This window comes from Protopterus annectens, chromosome 9.part0 (assembly GCF_019279795.1).
Source record: "Protopterus annectens isolate FY-2018-M chromosome 9.part0, PAN1.0, whole genome shotgun sequence".
Taxonomy (NCBI): domain Eukaryota; kingdom Metazoa; phylum Chordata; order Ceratodontiformes; family Protopteridae; genus Protopterus; species Protopterus annectens.
Window position 1 is genome coordinate 1,907,742,902 of NC_056743.1, and position 19,635 is coordinate 1,907,762,536.

The following is a 19,635-nucleotide window of genomic DNA, read 5'->3' on the forward strand; positions in this document are numbered from 1 at the left end:
GCTGTTTGCTGAAGTTTTTGTTTGATGGGTAAACATAGACCCATTCTAGCTCATGTAATGCAATGTACTAATTCTTTCTGAATGCGGTCTTATATTGAGACTACAATGTTTAATAGCTAAATCTGTGATGCAGTTGAAAAAAAAAAAAAGAAGTGGACTGAATATGTAAAGACATTTTGGAAACAAAATAATATTTCATCAAATGTAATTAATCTTGAAATGTAAAAAAAATGTGACCCAATAAGTATCACAGGTTTAAAATGTATGTTTTCAGTTAATTTTTATTAAAGACTATAAAATGGAGTAAAATGTACTCCCAAATATTCAAACTATTTATAATCCCTGTTAAAAATTTAATTTCTTTCCTAAAATAGAATCACATATTTGAAGAAAAAATGTACTTAGAATCATTTAATATAAGAATTGAAATGTCCCCCAAAATCTAAGTATGGGGTATGGATACTTTGTTAGCAGAGTTAATTATAAATTGTCAAAGAGAACTGATATTCTAGCCCGTTCTCTATTTCAAATCCTTTTATATAATTATTATTCGTAGGTACAATAAACACCCTTCATTACGTTTGCTGTTAGGGATAATTAATCAACTTTTATCTATACAAAAGAATTATAAAGATTCCAAAGGAAAAACACACGCCAGAAATTCTAAACAAATATTTCCAGTTTGCAATATCTAGGTTGATTACGGATAATTCTTTACTATTACAGTCGGCACAATCAATTAAAGTTCTAATCCTCTTGATATTGCCTCAGGCTTAATGTTTATTCATTATTTATCAATGAAGATTAAAATAATTTGTCCCTATTTAGCATGTACTTAAAGTATATTTACAGGCAGATGGTATTAGATTTTAAGACTTATTATTTTAAACTTTATGTAACAATAAAATATGATTTTGAGGAAATAATTTATAAAGTTCTGGAATGATCCTATTGGACCCTAATTATATTTTAACTGTCTGATGCAGGCAATTGCTTCTTAGGTTTTTAATAGGAATTTACATGAGAATTATGTTTCCTTGAGACAAACTGCTGCTGACATTACCAGTAAAAAATCAATGCCAACCCTTTGTATAAGACAGTCTTTGCCCATTAATTTACTCACATTTTCTGAAAGTAAATACTTATATCAACAATTATTTAATTATCTTTAAGATCAGATATATATTTTATTTAATTAAGCTCAAGGAGTTAAGGAATAAGAGTACAGTTTTATTTAAAGCTTTGATTATACTCATAAAATAGTTTTCCTTTTTTAAAATTTAGATTCAGCTAGCTTTAAGGTCATGTACATGACTGAAAAAAAGTGCTTTATGGTTATCCTTAGCCTGGGAGGATTTCTTGCCATGAAGGTGGCTTTGGAGGACTTGATTAGTCCCCTAAATTGTTTGCTGAGACTGATGGGGGGGAGTTTGTCTTTTTAGCGTAGCACTTCCTATTTTCAGACAAGGTTTTCTTTCTTTTGTTGTACAGCCTATTTGTACTGGGGGTCTACCAAGGGGGCTTATTTTTTTGAGTTTGTCCTAAGTTTATTTAGGTTTGATACTGCTGTTTCTATGCAGTTATTTACATGCATATACAGGGTTTCTATAAGCACTTCTACATGGGCCACAGTGTTATCTGAGTTGGGGGCATGGAATTTAGCTATGACATTGCTTAATAGCAGGGCTAGCCACTCAACAGTGTAACATATGGTTCTAGGGAACTCAATTGTGCTGACTAATGTTACCAAATGGGCATGGATATTTGCCAGTTATACATGGACTGAGGACCCGGCCTACTCCGACCTATGCCATGGATCCATGCTAAAGGTAGGATGGCTATATATGCCCCTATGTATATATGCCCACCATAACCAGCAGGCCTGGGACAATAAGCTACTGGCTGGTCTGTATCCAGTTGCCTAGATTGGGTTACCTGGGATACCTCTGTTGAGCGAAAGTTGGACGTAAAACCAATCAACCTGTCAAATGAACTTTGAATTGCTACACTCAATTTAGGTTCACTGACACGATGGAACTTGGAACTGGATGACATAATATTAACGAAGAAGCTGGACATGCTATGTATCTAGGAGATGAGCTGGAAGGGCAGTGCAGCAAAGCTGCTTGGCTTGGGATCCAGAGTCTACTACTCAGGAGGATGACTGTTTAGAAATGGTGTCAGAACTGTGGTGAGTGAGAAGCTTCAGAAGACCATGAGGGATATCATCAGAATTAGTAACAGACTAATGGCAAATCAGACTCCAGCCTAATGATAGGGTAGTGTTCATAATCTCAACCTATGCACCACAGCAGGGTTGTGACAGTGAGGAAAAGCGTGCATTCAGACAGCAGTTGCAGGACCTACTGGATAAAACAGGACAACAGGGATTGATATTGATAATGGGTGACCTGAACACACACATCAGAACAGACAGAACAAGATACAAGGACTGCCTGGGTCCACATGGTGGGCAACAGGAATAAGTAAGGACAGGCCACTGTAGACTTCTGTCCTGCAAATGGCTTGGTGTTGGCCAGCATGTTTTAGAAGTTGTTCTGTCTTTATAATTAAATAGAACAAAAGCACTCAACTTTCATGCAAGTCCAAGTGGTCTCCTGCTATTGTTCTGTAGAACCTTTTGGTTTTGCCATGGTTCAGAAAGAGAGACAGTCACAAGATCACATGTAAGAGTGGCCAATATGCAGTTCATGTAGACTTCCTCATAGTAAGGAAAGAGCACTGGGGTAGAATCGGTGATTGCAAAGTCATCCCCAGTGCAATAGTCTGTCCACTTCACAAACCACTGGTTGCCACAATCAGCTGCAAGCAGTGGACAGATAAGTATCTAGGCTCAACAGAAATTGGACTGAAGACCAGGAGGTTGACTGGAGAGAAAGCACAAGAGTTCAGGGAGTTACTTAGGGCTGTAGCACCTCAACAAGAAGAGAAAAGACATGGAGTTGAAGAAGAATAGCAGTGCCTCAAAAAAGCATGTGTGAGGACTACAGTGTGACCGAGCCATGCATGGAAATAACTTACACAAGGAAAGCTGGTGGTGGAATGCAGAAGTCCAGAAAGTCATCAATAGAAAGGAGGAGTGCAGGAAGAGGTGGGAGATAGAAAAGAAGGACCAGGCTAGGAAGGAATACTAGTTGGCTAACAAAGAAGTAAATGAAGGAGTTGCAATAGCAAATAGAGTATCGGAGGCACTCTACCAGCCTCTGGAAAGTAAGTCTGTATACAGCACAAAAAACTGATCAGGTTGCTAGGCAAAGACAGAAAGATAAAGATTATAGTCAGGCACCTTCATAAGGGAAAACCAATAAAGAGAATATTACAGCAAACTGTGACCGATACTCTTAAATCAATAAAGTAACAAAAAATGAGCAGAGAAAATACAATAAAGCCATCAATTAATGTGACAACATTTGTTTCCTTATATTATATTTTCTCTGTGATTGGTTGGCCTTGTCATGTGTTTTATATTCATTACATCCGAGTGACACCTCCAGGTGCATCTGCAGTTACCTCCGACTGCGCCTCTAGGCGTCAAACATTGCTTTCTCATATTTGCATTAATAATTCCAAAACCACGCTACATACAAGGTATCAGAATATTTTATCTTGAAGCATACATGATGGCAAACACAATGGCATAGATATTTGACCTCTGTCAATGAGTATTTGTTAGAATTGTAAGGTGATAATTTCTTTTTTTAAAGGCTCAAGCCACGCCCACTGGAAGTTAAAGGTACACACTCAAAAGAGCTGTACTTGAGGTAATGAGTTAAAGGTTTTTAAAAATGTAATTGCATACACTGATGAAGGGGAAACCTGAAAGCTTTGTACTGTTTTATGTTTTATTTTTTATTAATTGGTGAAGCGTATCTGCTGCTTGTTTTTTGTTACCTTCATTAGGGATGGCAGCAACAACTTGCTCAGCAGGCCACAGGACATCAAAAGCAGTACTACCAATAGCTTCTGAATGAAGACAAACACAAAAAATCTATACTGCCTTAGATACAGCCTATGATTTCAGAAGAGGAGGAGCCCACCATAGAATAAGTAAGAACAGCACCAATGAAAATGAAGTGAAGGAATGCAGCAGGCTCAGATGAGGTCACTGTGAGGTCACAGCAGATGTGTAAAGACACTGGGGGAGATAGAGGAGAAACTGCTCCTGAGGATACTCAAAGCAGTGTGGAGAGAAAGGCGTATCCCAGATGACTGGAGAATAAGCATACCAGTGCCAGTGTACAAGAACAAGGGGGCATTCACAACTGTAGGCAGAACAAAGGTATGGAACTCCTGTCACTTTGTACGACAGTTCTGGAGAGGGTGATTGATAAATGAATATTCAGAGTAGTAGAAAGTAAGATGAGAGATGAGCAGTTTGGATTTAGATCTGGATGCAGCACAACTGACCTGTTTGCAGTGAGACAGATGGTTGAGAAGAAGACAGAGATGAGGAGAGAGTCCAACTGGGCATTCCTACACTTGGAGAAAGCATATGACAAGGTCACAAGAAAGCTAATTTGGACAGCACTAAAGTAGACAAAGTCCCAGAAAAAAATGGTAGAATTAGTGCAAACTATACAAGGACCCAATCACTCAAGTATGAACAGTGTTTGGTCTCACAGAGGGGTTCCCAGTGGGAATGGATGTGTGCCAGGAGTCCTCTCTGAGCCCACTGCTGTTCATACTGATGATGGACTACATTAGCAAACAGGTCAGAGGGTACAGATCAACAAAGTTGCTGTATGTAGATGATGTGGCATTACAGGCAGAGTCTGATCTAGAACTTCAACAAAGGATGGGGGAATGGAATGCAAAACTGAAGGCACATGGGATGAAACTGAATACAGATAAGACAGTTGTCATGGCAGCAAACAGTGTAGTTCAGAAGAAGTTGAGAAATGAGACAGAATGGAAAATAGTGGAACAGGTTAACAGCTTCAAGTATCTGGAAGGCGTGGTTGAGGAGAAGGGAAGTCTGAATTTGGAGTTCAAATCTAGAATCAGATGGGCTGCAGCCAACTGGCGTAGAGTGTCAGGGGTGGTATATGACAGAAGATTGCCAAAGAAGCTGAAAAGTAAGGTGTACAGCGGTGTGACCAGTACTACTGTATGGTACGCAAACCTGGGCAGTAAAGGCAGAGCAGATGAGGAAGCTAGCGGTAATGGAAATGAACTGCCCGAGAAGGGTGGTAGGATGTACACTGTTGGACAAATGAAGAGGTGAGGACATAAGAGCAGAAGCCAAAGTAGCTCCAATTTCAGAAAACATAAGAGAGACCATATTACAGTGGTTCAGGCACAAGTGCAGAAAAATGGAAAACAATCTGGTGAAGAAGATTTGGGATAGACAGGAAAACAGCAAGAGAAAAAAATGGCATCTACCACAGACGTGGATGGATTGTATGAGAGAAGACCTGTGACAGTCAGGCATGAGTGTCAAAGAAAGCAGGAGAGTGACACTGTACACAAAGAGATGGTGACAGCTGACATGACACTCTGAACCCATGTCAGGAGAGTGGCACTGTACACAAAGAGATGGTGACAGCTGACATGACACTCTGAACCCATGTCAGGAGAGTGGCACTGTACAGAAAGAGATGGTGACAGCTGACATGACACTCTGAACCCATGTCAGGAGAGTGGCACTGTACAAAAAGAGATGGTAACAGCTGACATGACACTCTGAACCCATTTCAGGAGAGTGGCACTGTACACAAAGAGATGGTGACAGCTGACATGATACACTGAACCCATGTCAGGAGAGTGGGACTGTACACAGAGATGGCGACAGCTGACATGACACTCTGAACCCATGTCAGGAGAGTGACATTGTAGACAAAGAGATGGTGACAGCTGACATGACACCCTGAACCCATGTCAGGAAAGTGGCACTGAACATAAAGAGATGGCAACAGCTGACTTGACATTCTGAACCCATGTCAGGAGAGTGGCACTGTACACAAAGAGATGGTGACAGCTGACATGACACTCTGAACCCATGTCAGGAGTTACATTGTAGACAAAGAGATGGCGACAGCTGACATGACACTCTGAACCCATGTCAGGAGAGTGGTACTATACAACAAAGATGGCGACAGCTGACATGACACTCTGAACCCATGTCAGGAGAGTGGCACTGTACACAAAGAGATAGTGACAGCTGACATGACACTCTGAACCCATGTTAGGAGAGTGGCACTGTACACAAAGAGATGGTGACAGCTGACATGACACTCTGAACCCATGTCAGGAGAGTGACATTGTAGACAAAGAGATGGTGACAGCTGACATGACACACTGACATGACACTGAACCCAGGTCAGGAGAGTGGCACTGTACATAAATAGATGGCGACAGCTGACATGACACTCTGAACCCATGTCAGGAGAGTGGCACTGAACAGAGAGGGACTGCGACAGTTGACATGACACCATGACCCCGTGTAACAAATGGTGAAAAGTGGGCTGATAATGATGATTGCTTCATAGGAGGTAGTTAGCCATGGAAAAGTTCTTGAAAGCTCTGGGGTTTGCTGGGAGTTGGGCTTTACATTTATTTCAAAAATGACTGCCTTAACTGACCAACGAGGAAATTATACAAGGAGGGGTGCAACATTCTCCTCATATTTGCGAGTACCACATCCAAGATATTCGCACCCCTAATAGGTGTTACAGGGTGTTTGCATTGATAAAATCCAGGAATCTTTGAACCTGCATGTTAGTGGTTGCGTATGTATCATAGTTTATGGTGGGATAGTTGAAATAACCCATAAATATGGTGTTGGCTAAACTGTGAATGGCTCCAGTACATTAAAGTATGTTTTATGGTTATCCTGGGTCATAGATGGCGACCTATAGCTAAACAAGGATATGGTATGTGGCTTTACTTAAGGTTATTTGGACATAGATTAGCTCAAGAGTGTCATACTATTTGACCGATCTTGAGGTGTGGTTACTTTTTATGTACACTGATACACCTCCACCTCTTGTCCGTTCTTCTGAGGTAGCTAGCCTGGTCTAAATGTGTGGAAGACATTACACCCTTGCACTACTGGGGTGCCTTCCGTGGCTTTAAACAATGTCTCAATAATTGCACAGCTGTCACTCTGCAAGGTGAGGAGTGCTTACTGGTGAGGCTACTGGTATAGTGCAGGAACTCCTTCCATTTATCTTGATAGTACTTACGAAATCAGAAGGTTTATCAGATCAGCATTGTCTAAAAAGGTACTATGGTGCAGATAATGTTTTGGTCAGTATGCAAAAGCCTAGTGTGGGAACAGGTGCAGGCCATCCCTGGTGAAGCAGCATGATTTATCGATCATGCCCTCCCAAGCTGTCAAATATTAGACCCTCTTAGAAAGACACTGGTAACTAGCCAATTCTTAGAGTCAATCATCTTCTGTTTACATTGTGGTATCATCCCTAGAGAAAGTAGAGTGGTGTTACCTGCCTGGGACACAATCTAAAAGTTCTATCATGTCCAGGGAGGTACATCTCAGGTCATTAACACCAAGAGGGACTATGATAGAGCCATACTGGTACTTGTGGTTCGACCTGGAACTCAATCTGAAAGTTCTATCATGTCCAGGGAGGTACATCTCAGGTTATTAACACCCAGAGAGACTATGATAGAGCCATACTGGTACTTGTGGTTCGATTTCCTGAGCATAATTTTGATTTTTGAGATCCTTGCATCTGATATAGGCAACTGACCATGATTTCTCCTTGTTCAGTCTGGTGGGGCATCAGTGTGTCTCAACACAGTCTCCAGTGATCAATATATTGGGTTGTGTGGCCGTTTGTCTTAACAGCAGAGGTTAAGACATTCTGAACTGTAGTTGTATGTGCCCTAGGGATTTTCTTTGTAGAATGTTTGGGAAGTCACTGAGGGATAGCGTATGGGAGGTCTTTGAGGCCTGGGTAGATTGCATTTAAAATCCTCAGCATATTTGAGTTTATATGGTGAGTTTGTGTGTGTGATCCATAGTAGGTGTATTGTGTGTGCTACTGGCAATTTGTTTGGAGATATGTGTCTGTATGTGAGAGCTTTGCCTACAAAGACAAAGTAATTACATCTCTCGCATACTGTGTCAGTCTGCTTAAGAATAAGGTGGTTGTCAATAAACATGAGACACTTGCTATATTGTCTCAGGATGCACATTCCCACTAGGCCAGCTAAGGAGACAGTAGGAAAGTACACATGTATGGCTGTGGATCTCCTTGTACATTAAAAAAGAGGAAGTGCAACTGGGGTTTGCAGCCAACTAAATTTAGAGTTGTTAGGCTGGGGGACTGGTCTAAGACTGATCTAAAACAATGGTCTTGGGGTAATGCTTCTCAGGGGCAAACTAGCTGCTCTACACTCAATTACATACTTGACAGAATATCACAAAGTTTTATATGGAAATTACAACTCTAGGTGCCTACATCTATACAGGACACTAAAAACCACTGATGCATAGCTCAGCACAGGTTTGGGGAGATAGCCAGAGAGGAATCCAATCAGTAAGAAAGTGAAAATGCAGTATACGTTTATATAAAAGGTTCAGATCCTTCAGCAATTCACAAATCTCTGACAATTGTGAGAGATACTAAAAAGAATGGGGTCCCCAGACTAAGTAAAAAAAAAACAAACAAACTATAAAATGCAGTATAATTGTAATAAACAAGGTTCAGATTCTGCAGCAGTTCAAAATGTTCCAACTATTGTAAGTGATACTACAATACTAAGGTCCCCAGACCAAATACAATATAAGCAGAAAAATGCAGTAAAATGTAGAAATAAACTAAATGAGGCTCAGATCCTGCAGCAACTCACAATTCTTCCACTATTGTGAGTTATACTACAAGACTAAGGCCCCCACACTAAGTAAAACACAAAAAGTAAAAAAGCAGTAGAAATTATGAGGCTCAGATCCTGCAGCAACTCACAATTCTCCCACTACTGTGAGGGAGACTAAGTCTAAGGTACCAGACCAAGTTAAAAATGCAGACAGTTGACTTTTCGTTTAAATGAAGAAAAATGCAGAAAAGAACACTACACAATTCAGATTAATACTCTGAATATTGCAATGTACATTAGTTGAAATGGGATGATATGAAACAAAGAGTAACTCAATCTTTAAGAGTTCAGCTGGAGAACTCTATCAATTTGACCTATCAGTGTCCAGTAGAAATAGGACTGGAATGGGCTTGCAAATTCTAATTTACAGTACTGGTGATCAACTGAAACACCAAAATCCAAAAATCAGTGCAGTCGAACAGCAGTTTTAAACCCAGAGCTTCTGTAGCTGAACAGGATGTAAGTGAGTACCTTAAGTAAGAAAACTGTTTCTTTCACTAATTAGCAAGATCTAATTCCTATTCAATCAATGAATGCAAAAGGAATGTTTCCTAACTGAAACTAGCCAGAAACTTTTTAAGACTTGAAGAAAACAAATGTTTGCAGTAAAACAACATTTAAAACACAACTGTAATACAACAGGAGGCAGAGTTCCTCCCTAACACAATTTAAGTACAACTTGGACAGTTGGATGGGTACAGGAAAATCATCCCTGGTTTGGCACCTACATCTATAATGGACACAGGCATCCTGTAAATAGCTCATCTCACAGGCCCCTGCTTGTAAATGTTTCACCTCCCAAGCCCTTGCTTCCACGTATCAAGGGTACCAGAATTTAGAGATTTGGGATGCATGGCTAGGCTTAAAAGGGCCCTTGTAGTTGTTAGCTAAGTATACACCTATGAAGCTAATAGGTCCCAAAATCAAAAAGTAATAGAAACAACCAAGCTTTAACTGTAGAAAATCCAAAAATCAATACAGTCAAACAGCACAAATGCCTCCAGCACTGGAAGGAAAAATGAAGTGCCCATTTGCAAAAAGCCGTTCTACCTTTGATGGACCTCTTAGATTTGTCTGGACTCTGTGCCATTGTGTTTGCAATTGTATCTTCAATGGGGAAATATGGAGAGACAGAATATTCATCTGAGGGAACTTGGCTGGGGGACTGGATTTGAGAAGAGCAGGTCAAAGAGTGGTCAGAGGCCTCTTCATCTTCAGAAGAAGATGAATCCACAGTAATTTTTCTGAGGTGTAGGAGGAGGAAGAGCAAAAATAAAAGTGGTTTCAGAGTCATAATGGCCTTCAGCAGATCTTGAGAAAAGTCCATCCATTTTTTCCTCCATAGATGGAGTGAGGGAAAAGAACATGCTTTCTTTTCTGTGTTTTCTCTTTGACGTGACATTCATCGGAATCAAGTGCAGGGGTGCATACCCCTGATGTACTTTGTTACTTTCCATGAATCTCTTCCACTACCAAAAAATGTGGGATGCCTTCAGATTCCTCTCACAGGTCTATATCACATCATCGAACTTTGAATAGTTCGAATCACTTAACATCGAACTCAAGTGATCGAACTATCAAAAGTTTTAAATGATGTCAATGGCATTTTCAATGGGGAAATACAACATAAAAGGTGTAAGCAGGGGGGCTAGCCCCCCTGCACCCCCCACACCCCCACAACTTAAATATACCAACTCCGAGATTGCGTTACAGTGTAGGAAATGGAAATCTTCCATTTCTGCACTGTATTGCATTGAAGTGCAATCTCAGAAGTGGTATATTTAAGTAGCAGGGGGTGTGGGGGATGCAGGGGGGCTTGCCCCCCTGCACAGAGCAATTTCCTTTAACTTACATGTCATGTTTTTTTTTTTTTTTTTTTTACTTTCGAAGCATTACAGTTTGATCATTCAAGTTCGATCTTTTGTGATTCGAACTTGTAATACTTCGACATTATGATATAGACAGGGGGTCAGATGATATTCCAGGATTCCTTCTTTTCAGCAGAAGCAGTGTCCACAGTTGCATGCCTCTCCCATGTCATACCAGTCTCCGTTGGGGTCATGTTAGATGGCATCAGAGGTGGAGTCAGATGTACCTGGGGTTTTGAAACCTCAGTGGGTGCATTGGAATCTGAATAGGCAGACTGAGTATCTGGACCTAGGCCTTTTGAGTTTTTTCTTTTACGGAAAAGGTACATCGGAGGACGTAGAATCTGCCACCTTGGAGGGGTTCAAATGTTTTAAATGTCGGTTCTCCAAGAAAGTGCTGAGTGAAAACAGATAGGCTTGCAAAGTCTTGGGCACAAATGACTGGCAAATGGAGCAGGCTTTCTAGTTGTGGTCCATGCCTAGGCATTAGAGACACTAGGTATGGAGGTCTTTGTAGGGGATTTGCCAACTACACTCACACTTACCCCTTTCTAGCTAACATCCAATACAGATATGCCAAACAGTTTAGGTAAGGAAGGATATCCAATGGGGCTCTTGTATGCTTTTTAAGCAGCAGCGGTATCAATCACCAAGAAAGGATCAGTTTGATGGATATGCTCCATGTGTTCCTGTTGGCAGTGAGATAGCCTGGAGTTTTATGCCCCTACAACGATACCAGTCACCAAAAAAGGATCAGTTCGATGGATATGCTCCGTGTGTTCTTGTTGGCAGTGAGATAGCCTAGAGTTTTATGCCCCTACAATGGTACCAATCACCAAAAAATGATCAGTTCGATGGATATGCTCCATGTGTTCTTGTTGGCAGTGAGATAGCCTGGAGTTTTATGCTCCTACATCTGCTTATATACTCCTACACTTATGAGCTGCTGTTCTACACCAGACATACAATTGTTGGAAGGTTAACTTTGGTACCCCAGCCAGATGTCAGCGGTGATAACCCATCTCTTAGGAATACTACATCTGTGATCTCAGTCAGGACATCAGTAAGTTACTGGCAGTTATATTGTTCAACCCAAATCCAAGACAATTTTCAGCTCAATAGATAAACTTCCACAAGCATTAATCTCTGATATAGTAAAGAAAACAAATACTCAATGTGTCACTTAAAATTCAGACATCAACAAAAATCAGACTCCAAAAATGCTGCAAATTGTTCACAACTTGAGAAGCATTTTCTATCTCCTTTGTTAAAAAATATAAACTGTATTTTCCAATGTGAAGGAAGAGAACAAATTAAAACATAATAATTAAATGTAGTTAATATTGTACAACTGCCAGTTTCAAGTATTCAGGACTAGTAGTGTAAGAGCAATAACCTGTCTATAGATCTGCCAAGTTTTTTTTTAAGTAGTAGGTCTGACCTCAAAAATTAAGCTTCTACTTTAACCTTTTTTCTGAAAACATTTTGGTTGAGATTCAGAAAAAGTTACTGTGAGTGGTAAGCCCTTCCTTGAGTGACCAACTCCTCATGGTAACCCTTTGCAATTTAGAGATGGGCCTACTGCAGCGATTTTCCACAGTCTGAGAAATAACTGATGTAAGCTGTCCCACCATCTACGCTGTCGGTTAATGACACATCCTGGATATTTACTCTACCAAGCAACTCGGAGAAAATTAGCATGGCTGGCTATGATAAACATGACAAAAATGCTGTGGTCCTCCATTTCAACCAATCAAGCCACATTGCAGATCAGTCCTCTACATTTTTGTTCACTCTGCCTGCATCTTGTCCCATTTCCTCACCTTCTAACACTTTTCTCTCCAGCCTTTTCCATCACTCCTGCATCCTTCCCAGGCATGTGTTTGTTGAATACCCTTGACCCTTCTATCATCACATACTTTCCCTCTAGTCACTGGTCCATGTTTCTGTTATCCCAGCCACATTAACCTCCATCTTCACTCTAAGTGGTGCCATTTAATTCCATTTTCTGGTTATTTTTCCCATGTCCCATCCTTTGTTCTTCATATTCTTATCCACCATTGTGATCTTGAGAGCTCCTACTCTCATCCATGTTTTCTCTATTGCTCTTCCTTTTACTGTCATCTTCATTCCTGCTCTCCCAACCTCTGGTGCTTATCCACTGTTCAATACTTCACCTGTTTCTCTAGCCCTTTCAGTGCTTCCTCCCCACCTTCGCATGCCTTATATGTGTTCCCAATCTCCCCTTCTTGCCGATGTTCCCTCTGTTACTCTCCCCTCTTCTGCTGCTTGTGTCCTCCCCTGCACCACTCTTCTTTTTGTTTTGTGTGATTCGTATTTCCCTTCCCCTCTGCTGCCCCCTCCCCAGCTATTTTCTCCCTTTTCTGCCTTTCTTGACAGCTGTGCTGCTATCCCACAGGTGTATTAATTACTGGTGCAACAGAACATCTACCTGTTGAAGAATTACCCAACCACCCCTTCTTAGACATAAGCTGTGACATATTCTCGTCTGTCATGGGGTGAAAGGGTAATCACTGAAAAGTGAAAGCATGTGAACATATTAGTCAATTTGAAGCATTTAAAACAAACTAAAAGATAGATTTACAAATATATAAAGTATTTGTAACCTTTTCCTGAGTTCAGAAGTTTCATAAAAGGCTTGAGGTTTTTCTCAAAGCTAACTGCACTGTCAGTGTGATTACGACGCAATGTTCTCCATGTCAATTCCAAACGGGCAATCTGCAACAAGAAACAAAACATTTCAAAGTAAATATTCCAGTACACCAAAAAAAACATAAGCAGATATTGCAAAAATGTTTTTATTTTTTTAAACAGGCAAATTATTTCTTTTCAAGAAAAAAAAAAGCTTGGTTTCACACAGAGAGCAGTTAGCACAACAAAAAAAGACCTATCAACAGAAGAATGTGTGATAAATACAACAGCTTGCAAAAACACACTTTGGAAAGGTGAATTTCATCAAAAGTCACAGTGCCAAAGTATGGGGACTGCAAGCTCCTCTGTTTATCACACATTCTTTCTGTTATTAGTTTCACTCAGATTTTCTAATGATCTTTAGGTATCTCAGTTAACCATCAACAAAAACAGTCAACACTGGAATGAAGAAGTGAGATTTTTCCTATAGGGGTGTTTGCAACCAGGGGTATAGAAAATAGCAAGAAAGTTGGAATTTACTGCAGAAAATTAGCAAATGAACCAAGGTATTAGAAGAAAATATCTAGCAAGGGAAATTTAAAGAGTGAGATGAGGCCAGCTGCCCTCCCTAGCAGGGAGTGTCATCATAGTATAAGCAAACAGAAAGGGGTATGGACATGCTAAGGGAAGAGGAGAGTTTTCAGTTGAGCCTAGAGCAGAAGCCGCTGTTAAAAGGGGGATAATTAGTAGGACATATAAAATATTGCATGATAATTATAAGAACCAGTCAGAGGATGTTACTGGGAGGAGACTCTGAAAGGTAAATTACAAAGGAACAATTGGAAGACATCTGTAAGGCTCCCAAGTATGAAACAAAGTCGAAAAGGTTTAGGAGGTTTTTGCTTGGAAGAGTTTGCATAGTTATTTTTGTACCCTGACTTCAGGTCATTTTTTTCCTCAAGCAGGTAACAAATGCTGGAATAATAACAAAGCGTTAACTGAGGACAATTGTTTTTTTTTTTTTTGGGGGGGGGGGGGTACTGTGCTAGCAGATATTAAAAATGCCCTACAGAGTACTCTCTCAGCAATGTTGGGGGAGCAAACTGTTAGAACTAATGAAATGATTCCTCTGAGCTGGGAGGCTAGTAGGACATAGAATCCAAATTACCCAGACATACTAAGGCTTTACCAAGTTTAATGCTATTGGCTGCCAAAAAGTAGCTAGCTAGAAAATAGAAATTGAAATGTAAACCAGCAGCAACAGAATTATTGAATGTTGTAAAGGAAATAAAATAACTGGAGATGAGATGTTTAGAAAAGAGGCGGACAAATTAAATAGAAGTAAATGGAATTTGTGGGAGTAATACATGCAAAATAAACTTTAGGAGGTGCAGGAGGAGGAGTGAAATTTAAGTGAAGGCAGGAAGTGAGCAATTTATGAAATGTTGCAGTGAATGATAACTGATGAAATGAAAACATACGTATAGTGAATAAAAATAACTATGAAAAATGTTACTGTTTTTTCATTAGAGCGTGTCCCCATGTCACTGTTTAAAACACTGATTTAATAAATATTTTTCAAAAAAGAAAGAGCAATTGTTTGCTAAAAACAGGAAACGTGTAATGCATTTGTAAATTATGGAGTAATTCATCAGTATCAAACAAAAAGGTTGATTTCTCCACTGTTTTTAACACTTTTAGTATGTAGCTTATATATTTAATTAAAAACAGTGTTAATCATTTCACAGGGATCATTAAAGCAGACAAAACACAAATTAGCAGTGGCATTTGGGAGAGACAACTCTGTATAATCTTTGTAAAACAAACAATTAACAGCAGTTTCACTTTTATGAATGAACAGTTATGAATAGCTACATGCATGTTCCTCATCTCCACTCTTTGAAACAGATCAACATTTTCCTAACACAGATCACTCCACATCCCTGCAATTATTAGATCTTTACATTCAGGCTCCCTGAATGAAGTTGGTTTTCCTACTGGTGATTGGGGGTAATTTTTCATAGTGCACCTGCCTGAACAAAGCTGGTGCAGACAGAGCACTCACATAGCTTGCGTGGGATCCCTATTTTTGTGAGATTGGTGTGCTTTTCTCATCTCCCCAGTGCTATGTAACCATGTATTTAGCATATCTGGATGTTCTCAGGTAGATTTCTGGGGTGATCTTGAGATCTGAAGATCAATCAGTTTTTTCTGTCAATCCTACATTGATCTTTCCTAGGAGAAACATGAACTGACAGACTTATCAGTGAAAAATCTGACACTTCCAAAAACGAACTGCAGTTCCAAAAAAAAAAAAAAAAACTCACCACTACTCATTTCAGGTGTTTTGGTAGAACTTTGGGGGCTACAGTGGCCCTCCCACCATTATTACAGAAATATACTAGTTCTGAGGTCTCTGTAGCTTTAGTATAGGACTAAGACTCTGAAATACTATATCTTCTCTTATTCATACCTGCAGGTCTATAGCTTAAACTTATGGTCTCTCGACTTCCAACAAGCAGTCTTACAGGCAAGGCAGTTATGCTGTGACCAACAAAATGTCCCTCCCCTAAGTATGTTTACATGATATTGAAAGGAATCTGTCTCCATATGAAGTTAATTCTCAAAATAAACATGGTTACACAATGGATTTCTGTGCCTTAGTGGATGACACTTGGTCCAGACGGATATCTGATGTACCACCTCCATTAAGAGACTTCACTGACTGGTATCACTGAATGATTGATCACCAGCATATCACAGCTGCAGTGAAAGAAAAAAGGATATTTCCTTTGATAAAGACAGCAGGAGAATATATAGTCTGTATTATTGTGCAATATACAAACATAACAGAAGCCTTCGTAAACAGACACAGTTAAAAATGCACATCAGTGCATATAGAGTAAGGCATAGTAGCATTACCCTCTGTAACAGTGCAGTAAGGTGCATCTGTGTGACCCTTTTATTACAAAGGGAAGTGACCCATCTCTGACACCCGGATTACACAGTGTAGTAAAGCACAGCAGCATGGCCCTTGAAAACAGATTGCAGTAAGCTATACCTGACTCGTGCTGTATTACGAAGCGTAATAAGATACGTCAGTGTCATCATCAATGCGGTTTTCCACATGGGGTCAGGATGTCGTGTCACCTGTTGCCATCTCTTTCTATTCAATGCCTACCTTCTTCGACACTCATGTCTGACTGTTTAGGCCTTCTGTCACGCAGTCCACCAGCCTCTGTGGTGGACACTTGTTTCTTCTTGCCTTCTTGTTTGTCCCAAGTACTCATCACCAGATTGTTTTCCACCTTTCCATACATCCAAATCACCATAATCTATTCTCTTTGATGCTGTCTGCAACTCATATGATTCTTCAGAGCCAAACGAAGTAAAAAACACACACAACCAAACGCTTCCAGCCCAAATAGCAGCCAAATATGAGACACCAACAAGTTGTGTTAGCGCTTTCATTCACATTTAATACAAAGTGAACTTCTTCAGAAACAACTTGCACATCCTTACAACTCTAATAAATACATTTGTCAATCAAATATTTACATAATTAATTGATTAATTAAATTAATTATTTAAAGACATATGCTAAATATTCTTTAAACCATTTCTAAATCAAAACAGTCACATAAATGAATAAAAAAATTGTACATAGTTTAAATGTTTAAATATAAAAACATGGTTTATCTAAAAAAAAGTATATATATAACACAAAAATCTAATAAAAAATGTTAGAATGATAGTGTGTGTTTATACTACCTATTTTCTAAAAAACATTTTAGATTTATCACTTCATTTAAACCAGGGGCATTGTCTGCCCCTAGAAAAAATTGCCAGAAAGACTCTTTACATTCTAGCAAAGATTTTATATTTACATGTGTGACATGAATAAGTTCCTTTAGTTTTTATAATTCTTTTTTTGTCAGCAGCATACCTATCTTTGGCTTCCAAAATGGTCTTTAAATTAACAACCCTCTTGAAAGTAAAGCATATGTCTTTAAATAATTAATTTAATTAATCAATTAATTATGTAAATATTTGATTGACAAATGTATTTATTAGAGTTGTAAGGATGTGCAAGTTGTTTCTGAAGAAGTTCACTTTGTATTAAATGTGAATGAAAGCGCTAACACAACTTGTTGGTGTCTCATATTTGGCTGCTATTTGGGCTGGAAGCGTTTGGTTGTGTGTGTTTTTTACTTCGTTTGGCTCTACAGTATCTTTGCGTTTGTGTTTCCTTCGTTTCCTGGTCGAAATTTAAGCCTAGAATATGTCACAAGACACCTTATTGGAGTTATCCACTCATCCGGTGCCTGAAGGTTTTATCCAGTTCCAGGAGCAACTTTCGGATGTCATTGTTTCCGCAATTAAAAGGGGATTTGACAGTACTGCTAAAGCAAGCATTCCGCTTACTATCGATCGCAATCCATGCAGTAACCGGAACACTTTGGCCAGCACACAGGATGACGGAAGTGGAGGTGAATCGAATGGAGTCCCTTTCGTAGGTCCAGATAGTGTGGTGGATTATTTAGCTAGAGAAACGGAGAATCCGTTCTCGACTGTTAAAGCAACTGCAGACAAAGAAGCAGTAAGTACTGTTACTGACACTGAGTTCAACAATCAAAAGAATTGTAGGGCTTGTATTTACGAGCTTGAAAAACTTGTGTTACGTTATGTAACTTTAGACATTGAAATATCCTATCTATCGGAATGTGTAAAAAGGAAATGTGTCCCTCAGGGACTTCGTTTCAACAAGTTTCCGAACTCAGTCAATTATGACGACACTTTGTTCACCGAACTTTCGGATTTATTCAATGACTTTGGTGTCGAAATGTTGACCATTTTGGTTAAGCATTACAAGATTCAAATTGAAACAGTTAAAAACAAGCTTTTTGAACTAGATGAAAAAGTCAAGAATTTTTCTTGTTTTTCTTTGCTCTCTGGTTTGTACGCCGGTATTACTACAAGAGCAGATAGACACAAAGCAACTATTGTCAGCAGGAAACAAAAGAAACTCATTAGAGATGTTACTGCATATACTAACGAAACAGCATATGTTTTAGATGCTAAGTCCTTTAATAATAATAAGGGGTCTTTTAACATCAACAAGAACAAAACACCTGGTGACAAAATTGTTAAAAGAAATGTACATAAGAATGATACTAACACAAATAATGGCTGTATAGAAATGAATGTTACTGATTCCTTAGCAGTTGAAATGGACACTGATGCTAATACAACAGACATTTTGGAAGTGATTGATCAGGACACTAGTGTAGCCTCTGCTAATGATAAAAATGGTAACAACAATAGGAATATTGACACTAACAAAGGTGAGGGTACTTCCCATGGTGGACCTTTTTTAGTGGACAATCAAGGAAACAAAAGAGGCCCCACTTGGTCCAAGGTTGCACAGAACAGACCAAAGGGGAGGTTGAGAAACAAAAAGAGATGGTAAACTGCAACTCTAGTGATGAGTTTGAAATACAAATACACAATTTGTCCAATTTTCCTTTGTCTGAAGATGCATACAAACTATTGAAGAAAGGGTTTTCCTACATTCCTTCTAATAACATCATTAAGGCTAGAACTATCATAGATTTTAGACTCACCCTTAGGAAGCTCAATTTGAGATACATTTTGAAGGACTTAGATTGTAATGATGTACACCAAGGCCCTAAAAAGGCAAGTACATACAATCCACCACTTATTAACACCTTGCAAGTATTTCAAAATCTTAGTGAGGAAGCTATAAGGAAAATAAACCCTGTTCATTACCATCACAATTTAAATGAGTCTGAATCTTTGGCCTTAGAAGAGCTTAGAACTAACAAAGATGTTAGAGTTATGAAGGCAGACAAAGGGGGTAAAATTGTCATTATGGACAATACCCATTACATCAGGTCTATGGAGAACTTGTTGAAAGATGGTGACACATATCAGGCAGTTGACAGTACACACATCCGAAATAGTTTCTCTAAATTAGATATAAGTCTATTTGACATTTTCAGTCAGGGAGAAATTGATTACAATACTTATAATTTTTTACAAATAGAATTTCCAAAAATGGGAAATATGTTTGGTATACCAAAACTTCAAAAAGATCTAGTAGATCCCCCATTTAGGCCTATAATATCAGCAGCCAAATATAAAACTGAGAACATCTCAATTTGGCTGGATTATATTTTAAATCCAGTTGTACAAGCTTCTAAGTATTATTTAAAGGATTCATGGCATCTAT

At 39.1% G+C, this 19,635-nt stretch overlaps 1 protein-coding gene across 3 annotated transcripts in view; it reads right to left on the reverse strand.

The window, feature by feature from the left end:
• Positions 1-19,635, reverse strand: part of LOC122812315 (breast cancer anti-estrogen resistance protein 3 homolog) — a 697,444-nt gene that overhangs the window by 220,652 nt on the left and 457,157 nt on the right. For all 3 annotated transcript variants that reach the window (XM_044084719.1, XM_044084717.1, XM_044084716.1), the window contains exon 8: positions 13,358-13,469. In XM_044084719.1, the coding sequence (XP_043940654.1) occupies positions 13,358-13,469 (112 nt within the window). The remainder of the gene's footprint in view (positions 1-13,357; positions 13,470-19,635) is intronic.